General features: G+C 41.6%; 1 protein-coding gene across 37 annotated transcripts in view; it reads right to left on the bottom strand.

The window, feature by feature from the left end:
* The window catches only part of RIMS2 (regulating synaptic membrane exocytosis 2), a 583,792-nt gene that overhangs the window by 442,016 nt on the left and 121,418 nt on the right, over positions 1–20,358 (bottom strand). For 30 of the 37 annotated variants that reach the window (XM_075825887.1, XM_075825888.1, XM_075825841.1 and 27 more), the window contains one exon: positions 17,560–17,571. The exons of the other annotated variants lie outside the window; for them this stretch is intronic. In XM_075825887.1, the coding sequence (XP_075682002.1) occupies positions 17,560–17,571 (12 nt within the window). The remainder of the gene's footprint in view (positions 1–17,559; positions 17,572–20,358) is intronic. 37 annotated transcript variants of the gene reach the window in all.

A 20,358-nucleotide genomic window follows, 5' to 3' on the forward strand; every position in this document is an offset into this window, starting at 1 on the left:
ATAACAGAGAATTCTGTTCTAAAAAAAAAAAAAAGATGCTCCAGAATTGTTATTTCATTAGGAATGCAAGTATTTACTAAAACAGACATGCCAGGTCCTCTTTAACTCATCTTGCACACGGCTCAGAGGCTGTATGGCAGCATATGGAGTCTTTTACGGCTCTTTACTACATCGTACAGAGCTTTATCAGCTGCTGTATGTACGAAGCTCTTCTCGCCTACAGGCCTTCACTGTACAGTGCCTCTGTATGCCTCTGATTTAATACGGAGGCATATAGAGGTAGGGTCAGTTCACACATTGCGGAAATACTGCGGTTTTTCAGCAACGGAATTCTTTGCGGAAAATCCGCAGCAAATACAGTAGCAGCAAAGTGGATGAGATAAAACAAATCTCATCCACACGCTGCGCAAATATTGAGCAGAAAAAACTCTCAATAATTGACCTGCGGTATGGAATTTTATTCCGTATCATATCCTTTGTATTTGTGTAAACGCTGGTTATTTGTTGCGGGTTTTCTCCATTGAATTCAATGGGGCGGTAAATAGCAGTTGTTGCGTTTTTTTGCAGAGGGTTCACATCGATTTCGCCACAAAAAAACGGAACTCAGAAAAAATCTCACACTTACCCAGAAGTCTGTGTTTCTCCCACCAGCGTGGCCTCCTGGGATGACGTTTCATCCCATGTGACCGCTGAAGCCAATCACAGGCTGCAGAGGTCTCCTGGGATTTGACGTCATCCCAGGAGGCTGGTCTGTTAGCAGGCCGGCGAAGTGCTGTCGTTTTCTGCAGCGGACATTCCGGGCGAAAAACTGCACCACAGTTTGTTGCGCTTTTTTTGCCAGGAATTCCCTGCAGCGCACAGGGCGGATACGCTGCGTGCTATTACACAACGTATCCGCCCCGTGTGAACTCAGTCATACAATCAAGGCCAAAAGCACTTCTACAAAACTAAGCCCATGAGGGCTAAAGAAAACAATTCAAGGGAAGCAACGTATTCTGTCAATTAGTCAGGCTAGAAAAAAGTTTAAAACAGATGTCCAGCTGTGATCTTGTAGTGTGTATATAGGTCACTACCTATGGGTAATGCTTTATGTTCTTTCAGTCTTGACCACCTATTGGCTATGATCAGTGGCTGTAGCTTTGCTGCATTGTCTATTGGAGCCACAGGTAGTCTTTAGGGTTAGTTCACACGGCTGATTTTGGAGCATAAAAGCTTCGTTTTATGCTCACTTCTTGAGGCGTTTTTGCAGCTGATTTTCCATTGACACTATGAAAAACGTCTCAAAAAGCCGCTCAAAAAAAAAGCCTCGAAATAAGCTTCACATGAAAAAAAGTTTCATTTTTAGCGTCAAAACCGCCTTGAAATCCCTTAAAATTAGCTCCGTCATTTTCAGCCACTTTGTGTGAACATACCCTAAAATCTAGGACCTGTGTCATCACAAGCTATATAGCTCTGTCTCTGCCCCATGTTTTACACTGCAGCTCTGCCTGTGTGGATTGCCTGTTGTGTATAGTTTTTGTTTTTATTGTAGTTAGTGCTGTGATTTATTGAATAAATGGACATAAAAAGTAACAAGATAATTTTATTATACTGATCAAAGCTGATGCAGATGAACCCAAGTCATGCATATTGAAAAGTTCATCCAAATGTTGTTGCTGCCCATAAAGCAGCACTTTTATGTAGTGTTACTTATCAAAGCAGCGGCACATTGGGAATATTTTCCAGACATTAGGATCATTGAAGCGATGATAAAGTAGTTCTCCAATTTTGTATTCCCCGTTTCCCACCTTCTGATAGTAGAGAGGGGGTTTCTGAGAGTCTTCCATTATCAGGGGTTTGTTGCAGAGAAGTTTTATATTTTTTGCAAGACAGTGTGTCCCTAAAGTCAAACGGCAAAGTCGGACTACTCCAGAGCGGAGTTTCCCTGGTTCTGGCTATGACTTATGAAGGATGAAAATGAGATGGGAACTACCAGATCAATATGGTGGTGGTCAACTAAAAGACAACCCCTCTGGTTATATCTGAAAGCAATATCCTTTTGTCTGGTTTGGCCAACCCTACATATCTCACTTCACAGGTCCCTATACAGGACTTATGTTCACAAAAGTTCAACCAGGGAAATGGGAAGAGGTGGTGGAAGAAACAACCAAACAAAGACTGTTATCTAACCCTGGTTGATCCAGAGGAAGGCAAAAAACAAACAAACATAAAGGTGTCATAAAAAATAAAAATAAGTAACATACTAAAAAATATAAATGTTTAATTTGCGACACATTCCCTTTAAAGGTTCACATGTAGCGTAAATACTGTGTAAATAACTGTAAATACAGTAGCAGCAAAGTGGATAAGATTTGAACAAATCTCATCCACACGCTGCGTAAATGATGAGCAAAAAAAACGCTCAGAAATTGACCTACGGTGCGTTTTTTTTAATCTGCAGCATGTGAATTGTATTTGCGGAATCGCTGCTTTTTTCCTTTGCGGGTTTCCCCATTGAATTCAATAGGGAAGTAAAACCCACAACAAATAGCAGATGTTGCGATTTTTTGCGGCGGGAAAGGTGCGATTGTGCTGCAAAAATCGCAACTCAGAAAAAAATAAATCTTATACTTACCCAGAATTCTGTGCTTCTTCGTCTAGGCCGGCCTCCACGAATGACGTTTCATCCCATGTGGCCGCAGCATCCAATCACAGGATGCAGCGATCACATGGGATGAAACGTCATCCCAGGAGGCCTTTCTGCAGTACGTCCGAAGGTAAGTACGTGCGTTTTGATTTTTTTTCTGTTTTCCGCAGCGGACATCCTGGCCGAAAAACTGCACCACAATTTTAACCCCCTGCGGCCAACAGGCTGGATACACTGTGTACCTTTACGCAGTGTATCTGCCCTGCGCGAACTTATCCTAACAGGGTATTATCCAACTTGCCTTAAAAGGATCTTCTAGGGACTATGAACACTTGTTTGCTCAGCAGCTATTCCTCCAGACTCCACCATAAACATGCATGCTTGGATCTGCTGTGCATGCATGTTTATTTGCATGGTGAGAGGGGAATAAACTGCTTAGACACCCCTGGCACAGGAAACAAAGGATCGGCATGTTGAAACACATCTGCCATCAGGGAAGTGTCGGGAGACCCTATAGACATACGTAAGAGCTGGGCCACATTGGAATACAATATGGCTATGTGCAGGAAGTGCATCTAGTCATGAAGCATAACCCTAGCCTTAAAGGGGTACTCCACGATTGTATGAATTTAGTCATCTGCAATTTTGTTATTTATTTACTGCAGCAAGTTGGCCCTGGAAACATATCCTGGAATTATATGGGCGCAGCATTACGGATCTGTACTACAAGGATCCGTTTAATGGGTTTATTGTTTGTTTATGTTTGGATCTGTCTGCCCATTGACTTCTGTTCTTATCAAAAAGTTACTGTATCATACACTTCTTTTGCGGTGCCAATTAAAATAAGATTGCACTATTAAATACCATAAATTGCATCCAGATATAAACCTGTCAAACATATTGTAATAGAGGGTCCCCATACAAATGTCTATACTTTTTGTTTGTTTGTGTTTTGGACACAAATGTATGAATGACAGAACGCAGAATTTTGGGGGGCATTTAATGGATACAACTGTTACCACTAGTTAAAGGCTATGTAAATCTTTGAAATGCATTTTTTTTAAATAATAATAAGGTCAGTCAGTGTGTTTGGTGTAACTTTATAAATACTTTTATTAAAAAATTGTTTTACTTTTTGAGATACGTATTCTCTATACATGAAAGGTCCGTGGGACTGATGGGTTCAGTGTCAGCGTGTCCTGTGTCTCTGACACAGAGGGTCCACCTGTAATCTGTCACATCTAAGTTCATAACTTAGATACGCAGGGCCCACTATCACTGAATCCGTCAGGTCCGCGGGACTGACGGATTCAGTGAATAGCGCTAGATACAGCTGTTGTGTATAGAGAATACAGAGCAGCTGTATCTCAAAAAGTAAAACAAATTTTTAATAAAAAGTATTTATAAAGTTGCACCAAACACACTGACTGATCTTTTTTATAAAAAAATAATAATAATAATTTGCGTTTCAAAGATTTACATAGACTTTACGTTTCCAAAGAACATTTTACAGATGATGTCATATACAGGGACCTGTCCTGACAAAAAGTTGATGCTGATGTTTTTGAAATTTCTGTTTCTCAAGGAATGCTAAAAGACACATTAAAAAGGTGCAAATCAGTACAGATCCAGGTCGCACAGGGTACATCAACTGCCCCTGCTAGAGGGAGCGCCTCGGATGGCTTGTGATCAGCACAAATATTAATATTAAATGTATAGCGGTTTTATGTAGACATCGTATAGCACTATCATTAAAGAGACTCTGTCACCACATTATAAGTGCCCTGTCTCCTACATAAGGAGATGGGCGCTGTAATGTAGGTGACAGTAATGCTTTTTATTTTAAAAAAAACGATCTGTTTTAACCACTTTATTAGCGTTTTTAGATTTATGCTAATGAGTTGCTTAATGCCCAAGTGGGCGTGTTTTACTTTAGACCAAGTGGGCGTTGTACAGAGGAGTGTATGACGCTGACCAATCAGTGACCAATCAGCGTCATGCACTCCTCTCCATTCATTTAGTCAGCGCATAGGGAACTTTTTAGATCGCTGTCTTATACTAACACATTAACGATACTGAAGTGTTTAGACAGTGAATAGACATTCCACGGGATGTCTATTCACAATCTCTGCACTTCGTTACTCTGTCTGTGGTAGTTACAGCAGAGGAAGCGTGATCTCGTTGTAACCTGTCATCTACAGCGTAATCTCGCGAGATTACTCGTCCTCTGCTGTAACTACCACAGACAGAGTAACAAAGTGCAGAGATTGTGAATAGACATCCCGTGGAATGTCTATTCACTGTCTAAACACTTCAGTATCGTTAATGTGTTAGTATAAGACAGCGATCTAAAAAGTTCCCTATGCGCTGACTAAATGAATGGAGAGGAGTGCATGATGCTGATTGGTCACTGATTGGTCAGCGTCATACACTCCTCTGTACAACGCCCACTTGGTCTAAAGTAAAAAGACGGCGACACTTGGGCATTAAGCAACTCATTAGCATAAATCTAAAATCGCTAATAAAGTGGTGAAAGTAGATCGCAGCATTACTTTTTTGGGTATTCGTACAATGTATCACAATATGGGGGAGGGGGTGACAAACAATGATAGCACACAGGGCACCATCCAACCTAAGCAAATATATAAATATATATATATATATATATATATATATATATACAGATCTATAATGTGAGTGTGTGTGCCCTTTTTATTGATTCAATTAATCTAAAATATAAGAAAGGGCAGATGAAAATCAGACTAAACACTGGGTTTGTTTGTAGTTATGTAATCACAGGTCTGCATAGCAGCTGTATACACAAAACGGTAGAATGTTTTTAATGAACAATATTACAAAGTTGCATGATTTTCTATGTATCAGAGCAATAAAAAAAATGGTTTGCAAAAGTTCACAATATCCTCTAACACATCCCTCTAAAAATAATGATGTATAGCGCCTTCTGCGGAGTATACAGTTTGCAGGAGGACCACACAGTGTTAAGTAGGACTAGTGACATTCTGTACAAAGCTAAGTGAAAGTCACCGCTTATCATTAACCTAAATCTAGACATGGTAGGTCTTCAGTGTAGGCTAAAGTATCGCTGGCCTTAAGTGCTGATGTTAAAAAGCCCCGTTATCCCAACTATAATAAACCTCTCAATTCAGCCAAGCAAGACGGACACTGGTAGAAGGGCTCATGTAAGCTGGCTATACACACGGGTCAATATGTCCCTGATCTGAACATCAATCCCCGATCCTGGTTGTTAAAGGGCCATACACACCTAGATATTTGCAATAATGGAAATGATATTCCCGCTGTTGTAAAATCTGTTTGTACATTGCTAAACATGTATTTTCTTGTGTATTCGCTGATTAAATGCTATGATTATACATATCAGTAATGGTAATTGCAGCAGATAATTTGGCATTATATAATATTTTTATAAATACATATAAACTATATGTAGGCTAAAGAGCCTATTAAACAAGGCCTCTCACTCTGTATGGGCTACCAAGTTGGTACCATTGGGCAATTTAGATACGGGACAACTACAACTGTGGAGTTATTTCATTCTGCAAAATCAATGGTATACATAACAGTATAAAGGTATATATGTCAAGATTATTACCTTTTGGTATGGAAAAGCTAACACAAAAAATAGTAATACTACAGCTAGAACCAGGGCTCTTTTAATTCAAACTTTTTTAATACATCACATTGGTAATAGGAAAAAGCAGAGGCTTTACCCACGTAACCAATCATTGCTAGCATTGCAGAAAGATAGGTGAAAAAAAACAACTTGTAAAGTCTTGTCATTTACAACATAATTCAGTTAATTCTGCTCAATTCAAAGAGTTAATAAAACATAAAACCCTTACGTGTCTTCAGTGACCAAGGAAGACTGAATTAAAATATTGTATTCAATAAAGTTACAAACTTTATACTCACTTATATACATTTATATCTGTAGATCAATCAATCGATTGAACTATTGATCGATCGTTCGTTCGTTCGTTCGATCTAGCTATCTATATATTATTTATATATATTTTTCCTATCTGTTAGTCTGTCGATTTATTGAACTATCAATCGATCCATTTGTCTAATATGTGTATATATATATATATATATATATATATATATATATAAACATACACATATATATATATACACACACACACACACACACACACACACATACATATATATATATATACACACACACATATATATATATATATATATATACACACACACACACACACATATATATATACACACACACACACACATATATATATATATATATATACACACACACACACACATATATATATATATGTATATATATACACACACACACATATATATATATATATATATATATATATATATATATAAAAATATATAAAACCATATTTTCTTTTCCATATACACACTTGTATAATACAGAGACTTTGCTGTCAAAATGTCTTTCCATGTCTCTTTTTAATCAAACTGTTTGTAGGCTTAAACCTGCATCTAATGATACTACTAATACAGCACATAATATAAATACTCATATAAACAGGCAATGTACTACTACAACTAATAATAATGAATATACCTGAAATCCAGGATTTTCTTACACCCCCCTCCATTTTTCAAGTTCAAAAAGTTATCCTGTAACAGTCTTGCACTAAATGTGACCGACTTGCGAAATCCGAGGAGTAAAAAAAAATAAAAAGCAAAACAAAAAACTTCCCTAGAAAAAGTTTAAAAAGTATAAAAGAAAATTCAAAGGTCAATTTAGTCTTTTCCACAAACTAGAAGAACACAGGAAATCCAACATGTGCTTCTTAAAGACACATCTCTGGTAGTCGCCGGCTCCCTAGCACTTTCTCACTTGTGATGAAGCAGTTGCCCACAAGAAAGAAAACCCATTAGTGCTTTCTCTACTTCGCCCGCAATGTCTTCATTATTTATATATGCCGGCACTGGTTTCCAGCAACTGAAGTTGAATCTAGCTGATAAAATATTCATATCATCCCCCCGCTGTGCCATAATGCCTAAATGTACTCAAAGAACCTTAACAGTGCTGTTACACACCTGTGACCGGAACAGGGGATTTGCCAAGAAGTACCAGTGCATGAACCATTATTTAACATCACATTAATTAACAAGATCAATACATTTCACTGCCATTGTAGGACAGGAAAAAAAAAAAAAAGCTTCCTACGACTGTAACAATAGGCAACGTATAGCCGGGCACGTGAAGACATTCATCATGGCGGTGTCAATGCAAAAGTTGGAATGGTCAATAAGAATCTCAAATATTTATACAATTGTCATCCATTATTTAGAACATCATTAGGGACGAATTCAAAAATATTTTTCTGTACTTTTTTTTTTAATAGTCTAAAGGCCTCATGCATACGACCGTATTTTTTCCCACCCGTAAATACTGGCGTAAATACGGGTCCGGTGTCACACGTATTCGGCCCGTTTTGCACCAGTATTTACGGACCCGTGCCCGTAAATATGGGTCCGGTGTCACCCGTATTCCACCCGTATTTACGGGCACGTTTTTGGCTGCAAAATAGCACTGCACTAATTGGCAGACCCTTCTCTCTATCAGTGCAGGATAGAGAGAAGGGGCAGCCCTTTCTGTAATAAAAGTTAAAGAAATTCATACTTACCCGGCCGTTGTCTTGGTGACGCGTCCCTCTCTTCACATCCAGCCCGACATCCCTGGATGACGCGGCAGTCCATGTGACCGCTGCAGCCTGTGATTGACCTGTGATTGGCTACAGCGGTCACATGGGCTGAAACGTCATCCAGGGATGTCGGGCCGGATGTCGAGAGGGACGCGTCACCAAGGCAACGGCCGGGAGACCGGACTGGAGGAAGCAGGAAGTTCTCGGTAAGTATGAACGTCTTTTGTTTATTTTTTTAACAGGTTGCTCTATATTCTGATCGGAATTCACTGTCCAGGGTGCTGAAAGAGTTACTGCCGATCAGTTAGACTTCTATGGGCTGTCCGTGCCGTTATTACGGCCTGAAATAGGACATGTTATATCTTTTTCAACGGCACGGGTACCTTCCCGTAAGAAAACGGGAAGGTACCCGTGGCCAATAGAAGTCTATGAGCCCGTTATTACGGGTCGTAATTACGACCCGTAATAACGGGAGTTTTTACGGTCGTGTGCATAAACTAGTGGGTCACTGTGCTTGAGAAGATGTAGAACAGCTTTCCTCAGGTGCCCACCAAATGCATGCAATAAGGTAGGAGGTTGGATGGAGGTTGATAAATAATAAGACGTTCAGGGGCCCTGACCATTTGCCCATAAGGGGTTCAGATAATTCTGATGGCAGCCAAAGTGGTTGTCAATTTTGTAGCCCTTGAAATTTGTGGGACAGACTCAGCATTTGGACAATCTCTTTTATAAACACAGTGATCCTGAATATGGCTGTTGTAACCCTCAGCTAACAGTGGTGATCACCGGAGGAAACTGTGGGGGACGCATTTCTTCTGCAAAGCAAAATGCGTATTACATGGCACCCATGCAAAGAAAAGGGTAACTAATACATGGTCTCACTAAGTCTGCCAGAGCTGGATTGCTCTTTGCAGTGGCTCACCACTCATGCTAAGGAATTCTGAGATAACAGGAGGGGATGGGTGCTTTTAGGTTCCTTATTTATTAGCCAAAGGAGAGAGCAGCAACAAGGAGTCTTTGTCTCTGGAGGACCCGACCCGGTACGTCGGTGCGTTAGAAAATGTAAGAATTAAATCAATTTAGATTTCAGTTAAATACAGTTATACTGTTAAGGGGGTGCGGATATTGTAGCATACAGCACACTATCAGGGTTGCTTCTATCCCTTTTGCTGCAGAATATCTCTCGGAATGTACTGATTCTCCTTGTGGAGATCCAGTTTTAGGGCAATGCTTCCTGGGAAAAGTATGCAAAATAGCTCTCCTCCAGAAGGCAGAAAACGGTCTCTTTAGTGCCACCTATAGGGGACTACCCTGTAAGTAAATATTCAACCCTTTAGGCCAGGGTTCACACCAGTCGGATACGACCTGGAACCCGCAGCACATTACGTCCGAAAAACCACAGCAGTAGTTGTTCTGGCAAAATTTCCGCTGCGGAAAGCAGCACTAAAAACCCCCAAAAATGTGCAAACTTACCCTGGCCGTAGTCACGGCAAAGCGTCCCTCTGTTGTCCTGCAGTCCAGCTTCCGGACTGATGCTGCAGCCCATGTGACCGAAGCAGCCTGTGATTGGCTGCAGCAATCACATAGGATAAGACGTCATCTCTGGTGGCCGGGCCGGACGCCGAAGCATAGCGATCTGGGTAAATATAGACTTTTTTTAAAAAAATACATAAATCTCAATATCTGCTATTTGTTGCGGGTTTTACCTCCCATTGAATTCAATAGGAAGGTAAAACCCGCAACAGAGAATCAGCGATTCCGCAACAGAAATTGAAAAACCGCACCGCAAGTCAATTTATGAAAGTTTTTTCGGCTGGCTTTTTACACAGTGGGTGTATGACATTTGTTCAAATCTCATCCACTTTGCTGCTACTGTGATACGGTGCGGATTTTCCGCAATTTTATTGCGGAAAATCTGCAGTATTTACGCTACGTGTGAACCCGGCCTGATAGGGCCTTGAAACATGACTTGAGTTATCGGTTATACCAGCGACACCATCTATAGATAGCACAGTTTCTGAGTTATTTCTCCTCATCAGTACAGAGTAGAGTTCTGATGTTTGAGATACCACACAAATGTGTACTTACCTTACCACAAATTTAGTTTTCTCATGATACAAATTAAATACATTATCGCGACATGCTAGCCAACCCCTTCGCCAGCTCGCAATCCACATCACAACCACTGGGTGGCCACATATAGAATAAACCCCAGACTACCCAGTATTGCAAATTCAAGTTTTTTCCAAAGCTGGAAAACTTGCACCACACCTCTGCAGGACAAATGTAGTATTGCAGAGCACCCATTCAAATAAATGGGAGATCATGTAATACATGGTCACACTAAGGCCATTAGAGGGTCTCTGTTCTGGCTCATAGAAAGGGGTCCCTAGCGGGAATGCCCCAATATGATGTATGGAAAGGGGTTGTCCATGTAAATTGTGATTGTGGGGATCTGACTGCAGGGACCTCCACTGAGGATTATACCCTTACATGTTTTTCGACAGGGACATTTGCTACATACGTAAAAAGCCCAATAGGGAATCCACACTGATAAGACAACCATGTAGGACATTAATTAATTAAATTCCAGAATGATTTATTAGGATGCATTGTATGCAATTTTTAACAACGCTCTGCATCTTCCCTTTGAACAAAAAAAAAATGTGAAAAATCAATAGGGCCTTTTCACTAACTACCATATTGATTTCTAATTAGATCTATACAACTTTAAATAGATAAATGATTAAAGCTGAAAACCATTTCACTTTTTGCCTTTTTCAATAGGTAAGTTCATTTACATCAATTACTCCCTGAGCTGAGCAGAGTGTGTTGTCTGCACTGCCAAGACGTGCTGAGAGAGAAGCTCTCCTACCATCCCGAGACCGGATCACCAGAGAATACCGGCAGCGGAACGTACACTATAATAGAAGGACAATTTTTCTTTCCATGAAAACTCATCTATCTTAAATGCTTTATTAATCACCTAAGTCAAATCCATCATTACAGCAATGTATTCGGCATCAGAGCCTCCAATCAATGATTTCCCTTTACAATCTGTGCATATAAATCTCGAATAGTCGGAGTGCGCGGCTTTTCTTACTACGTATAAGTAGGATTGACAGATTGTTATTAACCCAGATTAAAAAACTGACAAGGTGAGAGATGCCCTGAATAGAAATTATTTCTGATCAGTAAAAGGCATATAGCCTTATACAGATCCAAGTGCAGGGCAACACCAAGCCTAAAACATATACGGTACATACCTCCTCCGAAATTGAATTCCCAAATCGGGGAACATTTGTAGAGAGTCACCTGTCACCTCTCCTGACATGACTGTATTAGTAAATAATTGTATTCCCCATGTAATAACAATTCTGGAACATCTTTTCATAGAACGCTATGTTGTGCCGTTCCTCTGTTATTCCTCCTAGAAATGTATGAATAAATTGGCAACTGGGTGTTACCGGCTCAGGGTGTGTCCCTAAACAGGGTGACACTGTCCAATTAGCGCTGACAGTGCTAGACTGTGCAGGATCACAACCCTTTGACAAGGGGAAGGGTAAAGCCCAGTTGTCAATTAATACATTTCTAAGAGGAATAACAGAGAAACAGAAAAATGTAGAGTTCTATGAAAAGAAGCTCTAGAATTGTTATTTAGTGGAAAAAAACAAGTAATTGTTAAAAGATACATGTCAGGAGAAATGACAGGTCCTCTGTAAGAACAGAAAGTCCATAGGCAGCATCCCTTTTGAGGTCCGTTTCACAACAAAATTCTTGGAAAAATGGGACGCTTGGGAGTTATGCAGTAAAACTCTGATATGTCCACAGTGTTAAAGTGCCAGGTTAAAGGAACCCTCCCAGCAAAACTGATATACAGTACTGTGTTATGCCTGGTGCATGGTCTAAGGGGCGGTGTCTGACACAGGGTTTATCTTTTGTTTGTTTTTTAATTACTGTGTCAGTCACCGCCCCCTCAGTCCCTGCACTAGACATAACACAGTGGGGGGAATTTATCAAAACTAGTGCAAAGGAAAAGTGGAATAGCATTTCAATAAACAAAACAGACAGATAGAAGACTGGCACAGCCCTGTAGCTGTGGCACGACACATCCCATACCAATCTCCTGAAGTCATTATCCGCCTTTTATAGTGAAATGACGCTGCATAATGGGAACAGAAATAAATTCAACAACATAGTTCCAAAGAAACAAATCCTGCGGCCCTCACCAAAATTCAGATGCAGATAAAAGCACAGCCTTCTGCCGTTTCACAAGTAGTCACGCTTTGTCAAGGCCCAGGCTTATAGTACAGGCCGGACCGGGCAAAAGGCCATAGGGGTAGGCCACCATGACCAGGGATGTAGGTAGGGAAAGAGATAAGGTAGTTAGGAGGGGTGGTCAGGAGTCAGTGGGGGCGGAGGTTAATAGGGCGCGGCGAGAGGATATTTAAGGGTGGGCTAGGGCAGCGTGTCGCCATTACGGGAACAGACAGCATTTGAACTTGTCCCGCCCTCCCTCCCTAATTTTCTTGTTCCTTATGTGTCTTGACAAGTATGCGATTTTGCTTTGTTGCTCGCTGTTTTCTGCTTTTTTCACAGGTACAAGGTGATCCTGAGGAGCGGTTGTTGCAGTGTCGCAGCAGTACCGTGGCGGATTGTGTGTCCTTGGAGTTGGTGGTAAAGTGGTGTGGTGGGGATTCATCAGGGGTATGGTCCCTCGCGAATTTATTATTGTTTAGTGGTCTGGTCAATTTGGGCTCCTGCTGGGTGGTGTCCCGGGAGTGGTTGCAGTCTAGGTCAGCCAACTGCAGGTATGACGGTACCCCTGAGCCTGTAGGGAGACGGCTGGGAGTAAAATACGATGCAGGTGGGCTGTTTAGGTGTTGACAGACTTTTGTAGCTCCAAGGACTCCCCTTCCATTGTTGTTCTTATATGTAAAGTGTTGTTTTTCACTATGTTTGTTTGTTAATAAAATGGCTGCTGTGGTCAAATTTATCCAACCCATGGTGTCCGTGTTTTTCTTATAGGGAAAGGGTTGGGTAAGTGATATGGCCACTAGGAGGATAGTATTAATAGTGACATCATCCTTTAAGGAGCGTGAACGTACTCTACAGTCCCCTGGTCATGGTGAACGCCGTGGTATTTAGGGCCTGTTCACACCTGCGTTGGTGTTTCCATTGTTCTGCTCCGTCTAACTATTAGACGGCATTGGTAAATGTGGGCCTCTGTGTCAGTATTTCCTATATTGTTCATTTACTATTAATCGGCGTCGAATTTACACCAAACGGAGTGCCACGCAACTTCACACAAGGGTTGGGCACAATCAGAGTGCCAGATGGACATGCTCAGGTAGAATTTTTAGCCTTGGGATATTTTTTGTTCAATGGCAGCAAGCAGAGATCTCGACAATGGTAAGAAACAGAAATATACATAGATTTATCAATGTATTTATGCCACAATTTTTTTCTGTAAATTCCAGATGAAATCAGAGACATATAGAGATAGGAAAAACGAAAAAATAGAGGATCCAGCGCAATCAGTTAAAATAGAACATTTGTTCCAATTTTATTTTAAGTAATTAAAACAAGATCGGTCCCGAGTGTAATACTTAGAAATCCTCTATTTTTTCGTTTTTCCTGTCTTCAACACCGTGAGCCGTCACGGAGATCCAGGCGCAGAGCGCAGAAAACCTGCATTCAAGGTGAGCTGGAGGATCCCTCCCACAGTTTCTGTTTGCATATAGAGATAGACTATGGCCCCTATAGATGGTTATAGGTGCATTAATATGAGTGTATTACGGCTCAACTCGGAGGTTGTATACAGAGCCGTAATCCACCGCTGTCCGTGAATACTTAGCCTGTAGCCACTTTCTCATACATGCTCAAACAAACTTTTGGATATTCCCTCTGTGGCGGTAAGACTGATTATATTTTCGACCAGGTATATACAGTAATGAAAAAATAATTGAGAAGTTCCTAAGGGACATTATTATTTCATTGTGTCCCCAGGTGAATATTATTACCAATTCCCTAATTTATCAACTCTTCACGGTTATCTCCACAATCAATTATCAGCAGATACAAGGGAAATGTAAGGATCTTATGTAATAATTATAACCGAACAGACCATAAATCATAAAGAAGTCAGAGAGTACAGCCCAAGAATCGATCACATATATTTTATATATAATACATACATGAATATCCAAGCATAATTTTTAAATCAACTTATCAATAATTGACAAAATGATCTATCTATCTATCTATCTATCTATCTATCTATCTATCTATCTATCTATCTATCTATCTATCTATCTATCTATCTCATATCTATCTATCTCATATCTATCTATCTCATATCTATCTATCTCATATCTATCTATCTCATATCTATCTATCTCATATCTATCTATCTCATATCTATCTCATATCTATCTATCTATCTATCTATCTATCAATCTCTGCCTGTAGCCCCAATCCCCTAGTACTTCAGGTTGCCTAGTAAATGGACCTTTTACCCCCTGTCTACCCCATACTTGGCTTCACCAGCATAGAGATGATTTATCCATAGCGTCATGGGCCTGCAAAGCTCAGTGGGATCTTGCATCTGTCTAGGTTTGCCTGGTGCTGACATCTGCCAAGGTCTGACCACGCCACACTTTTTAGTAGCCAAACAATAAAAACTTTCATACAAAACAATCTACAGAATTCGTTACCAGCAGCAAATGTCTAGGCGCATTAGCTCATAAAAATTTGGCATACAGTATCCTATCTCCATACTATATTTCTTTAGAGAGAGTCTATAAGAAGGGTTGACCCCTCAAACTCATACCTCCCAACCGTCCCGGATTCAGTGGGACTGTCCTGGATTCCAGGTGGTGTCCCGCGCGGCCGATTGTATCCTCAGGACGCAGATACGGTTGAACCCAATGCTGCAGCAGGGAACCGTCAGCTCCCTGGGTCAGCATTCAATAATGGAGTCCCGGCCCAGAGCAGTGCAAGCTCTCTGGCCAGGGACTCCTGTCTTGGACAAGTCCTTGACGTCACTGTCCATATATGGACAGTAAAGTCAGTGGCTCATCCAGGAGCGGAATCCCCGGCCAGAGCATTGCTCATGCTCTGGCCAGGGATTCCGCAACTTGGAGAAGCCCCTGGCATCACTATCCATATATGGACAGTGACGTCGGGCTCCTCCTGGAGCGGAATCCCCGGCCACAGCGTGGATGACGCTCTGTCCGGGGTTTTGCCCATAGAGGAAGCCCCAATGGAGCTATCTACAGGGGGGTAAGCGCTATCTGCAGGCGGGTGGTGCTATCTTCAAGGGGGTGTGGCATTATCTAAATGGGCACTGTGGCACTATGTGGGCACTGGCACTTTATATGTGGGCACTGGCACTATGTGGGCACTGTGGCACTATCTACAGTGAGCACTGTGGCACTATGTGGGCACTGGCACCATCTATGTGGGCACTATCAACAATGGACACTGTGGCACTATCTACAGAGGCATTGTGGCACTATGGGGCCTTATGCTGTATGAAGGCATTTGTGTGGGCATTATACTGTATGGCGGCAGCTATGGGGGCATTATGCTGTATGGCGCAGCTGTGGGGGCATTATACTGTATGGGGCATCTATGGGGGGCATTATACTGTGTGGAATCAGCTATTTGACATTATACTGTGTGGGCTTCTATGGGGGCATTATACTGTGGGGAGGCACTATGGGAGAATGATACTATGTGGGCTGAACTGGGTGTGTATGGGTGGGGATTGGGCGGGGTTAGAGGTGTGGCTTAAAACGAAAAAAATTGCTGCCCCGCATCGGTTGTCCCTCTTTGCGATACTTGAAAGTTGGGAGGTATGCAAACTGTTAACATCGCCACATTGGTGACGGGGAAACAAGCTTAAAAATCCCCATGTTGCCGATCATATTGCTCGCATGAGAAAATCAATATTTAATGACTAACGCGCCATATGCTAATGTGAAGTCAAGTGTCCACTGGTCAATCATCAGCAGGGAAGTGTCCTGGGCGCTCGACTCTAAACCCTCCCTAACCCCTTCCCTCTGCTCTTGATTGACGTATCGGATAGGACGTCGTATGATGCTGGAGACTGCTAGAGATGTCAATCAAGAGCAGAGGGAAGGGGTTGGGGAGGGTGTTGCACTTGGGAGCCCAGGACACTTCCCTGGTTGATGAACGCCCAGCAGACAACTGACTACTCAGCATAAAACTTGATTTTCTCTGTTATGCTAGCAGGATGATCGGTAACATGGTTTCCCTGTCACCAACGTAGCAATGTTATCGGTTTGAGGGGGGTCAAAACTGCTGACAGACTCCCTTTTAACAAAATATTTATCTAATATTTAAAGAGGAGTAGGAGAGGAATTGATCCTATGGCCAATTATTATTATTCACGGTACTACAGGACTGGAACCCCCAAAAACACAGCAAAATTAATCTGCCCAAAATCACTGAATCATGAGATTTCACACATTCAGAGGAACTCTATGTACTGGGGCACTGGCCGAAGGACCCAATATCAGCACAAGTTATGTAGATGAATCCTAAACAAAGCAAGACCCCCTAAAATCAGAAAAAAATCTGAATCTATAAATATATAAGAACTTGTATTTTATGCAACCATTATTTAATTAGATATATATACATTATATATATTTTTTCTCGTTTTATATAAAAAAAAGAATCAAGAGTCTTTGAAAGCTGAGTGACAACCCCATGTCATGGCAGCCATATTGATTGTGAGGCATGTTCAGATGTGGCGGATTTGCTACGGATTTGCGGGGCGGATTGTGCATTGCAAATTGTCAGCAATTTACAGTACAATACAAGTAGATAGGGTTTTCAAATCCCCATCTATATGTATCGAAAAAAATCTGCAATGAAAGAAGAGCATGCTGTGGATTTGCGAAGACTGAAACCTGCGGAAAATCTGAAATTGCCCACCACGTCTAAACATGTCCTTAGTATCTGATTCGGTTTTTTTAAGGGGGAAATGTTCTTTTAGAATATTTGCCATTTGGGGGAATAATAGTCATCTATAACTCTCCAAAGAGGTCAAACATTTGTATTCTGCAAATACATAGAAATAATGGAAAATGTCATGCACTGGTGTGAAGCATGCATCAACATAAAATCAATCCAATGTGACATTGTATTAAAACTGTTAGCGGTAACTAAAACATGAAAAATAAGGTAAGAAATTATTCTAACCACTTTATCCTCCTGCAGCAATATCCAGGAAAGAATGAGAGAAGTGGAAGAAAAGAGAGAAGAGGGAAGACAGTTATTCCAGAGATACAAGGTGCCACACAGGTAAGACAGGGTTAAAGTGTCCGAATAATGTTCTATATGTAACACAAGGTTATATACAACATATATATTTATAGTATATGTGTAATACAATATAGGACATTACTGGTTAGGCAGCATCATGTAGTGACAAAGATAACAAAGCAGCGTTATAACAATACGGCAAAGTTATTCCCTCGTGCACAAAGTCGTATGATGGCTCAAACTAGTTCCAAGTTGTATGGAACCACCAATTGGATGTTCTGTTATAGGGTGTTATATAGAGGTACTATATGGCAGTACAGAACCGTGGGAACTCCGTAGCATGGACCCGCGGCGACTATGTGTGTAAGAAATCTAACCCCATGTTCACATCATGGTATTTCCTCACTGAAATCCGCATCGAATACGCCCTCAAAGCCACTGAATGGGGCTAATCCGTGCGCGGACCCTTGTCAGTTGTAGCTGTAAATCTGCAGATTGGCATGAGAATCTGCAGCAGAAATCCAAGGCTGACCCTCGGATTTCTGCAGCGGATTCTCTTGTCAATCCACAATGTATTTTTCCAACTTAAAAATATATCATGTGCACATATGCCATAGAAGTCACATAACACTTCTTGGCAAGGTTTCTGCATGGAACTGCGTCAGGTAGCCACACGCGGATTAGCCCTGTTGAATGGGGCTAATCCGCATGCAGTTCTGCTGCAGATGAAACTGCAAATCCTGAGCAGAAATCTGAGGGTTAACCACAGATTACTGCCGCAGATCCGCTTACAAATCCGCAAAAACTATTTCCGACGGACACATTTTTTGTGCTCTCACAGCCAACACTTCGTGAAGAGGATTTCGTGTCGGCTAGCCACACACAGATAAGCCGCTACAGATAAAACTGCAAATCTGTAGCAGAAATCCGTGAGTCAACCTCGTATTTCTGCAGCGGATACTCTTGCAAATCCGCTATAGAAAAATCAGCCATGTGCACACAGCCAAAAAAGTGACATGTCACTCCGTGATGCAGATTTTGCGTGGAAACCACATTGGATAGCCACACGCGGAATAGTCTCATTGAATAAGGAAAATCCGAAGCAGATAAAAATGCATATCCCAAGCAGAAGCCTAAGGGTATGTGCACACGATATCGACAATTACGGCTGAAATTACGGAGCTGTTTTCAGGAGAAAACAGCTCCTGCATTTCAGACATAATTGCTCGTACTCGCGTTTTGCGAGGCGTCCATTACGGGCGTAATTTGGAGCTGTTCTTCATTGAAGTCAATGAAAAACGGCTCAAATTACGTCCCAAGAAGTGTCCTGCACTTCTTTGACGAGGCTGTTATTTTACGCGCCATCTTTTGACAGCGACGCGTAAAATTACAGGTCGTTGACACAGTACATCGGCAAACCCATTGAAATGAATGGACAGATGTTTGCCGCCGTATTGGAGGCTTGTTTTCAGACGTATTTCAAGGCGTAAAACGCCTCCAATACGTCTGAAAATAGGTCGTGTGAACCCAGCCTAAGGGTATGTTCACACGGCAGCGTCCATTACGGCTGAAATTACGGAGCTGTTTTCAGGAGAAAACAGCTCCGGAATTTCAGACGTAATGGCATGTTGCAGGCGTTTTTCGCAGCGTCCATTACGGACGTAATTGGAGCTGTTTTTCTATGGAGCCAATGGAAAACGGCTCCAATTACGTCCCAAGAAGTGACAGGCACTTCTTTGACGCGGGCGCCTTTTTTACGCGCCGTCTTTTGACAGCGGCGCGTAAAAAAAATGACCGTCGGCACAGAATATCGTAAAACCCATTCAAATGAATGGGCAGATGTTTGCCGGCGCATTGGAGCCGTATTTTCGGACGTAATTCGAGGTTAAAACGCCTGAATTACGTCCGTAAATAGTGTGTGTGAACCCAGTCTAAGGCTCGGTTCACACGACCTATTTTCAGGCATAATGGAGGTGCTTTACGCCTCGAATTACGCCTGAAAACACGGCTTCAATACGTCTGCAAACATCTGCCCATTGCTTTCAATGGGTTTGCCGACGTACTGTGCCGACGACCTGTCATTTTATGTGTCACTGTCAAAAGACGACTCGTAAAATTACAGCCTCGGCAAAGAAGTGCAGGACACTTCTTGGGACATAATTGGAGCCGTTTTTCATTGAATCCAATGAAGAACAGCTCCAAATTACGGCCGTAATTGACGCAGCGAAAAGCGCCTGTACATGCCATTACGTCTGAAATTCCGGAGCTGTTTTCTCCTGAAAACAGCTCCGTAATTTCAGCCGTAACGGAGGCTGACGTGTGAACATTCCCTAAGGGTTTACACACGGATTTCTGCCGCGGATTCTTTTGCAAATATGTTGTGTGCCGATGGTCAGCAGATCTCCCGAGATTGACGGCTGTACCGAGAGAGAGGAGGAATGATAACACTTGGCTGATATGTGTCAGGACTCAGGACTTCATACCTTCCTGACCTGCCGGAATTGTGTCTTCCGTTTCCTACAATCCTGAAATTTATAATGTGTCTATCCTCATCAGAGATTTTTGAATGTGTTAATAATCCCCAATTTATACTCTTAGTCCTGTAATACAGTAAATCCTTGAAGATATTTTTAGCAGTGTGTATCAGCAATGTATTTCACGATGTTTCCGTTCTTGTTACGAGGTATGAATATCACATAACCAATAATATTTAGGAGGGTGAGACATTAGTTAACA

This window comes from Rhinoderma darwinii, chromosome 5, assembly GCF_050947455.1.
Source record: "Rhinoderma darwinii isolate aRhiDar2 chromosome 5, aRhiDar2.hap1, whole genome shotgun sequence".
Taxonomy (NCBI): Eukaryota; Metazoa; Chordata; class Amphibia; order Anura; family Rhinodermatidae; genus Rhinoderma; species Rhinoderma darwinii.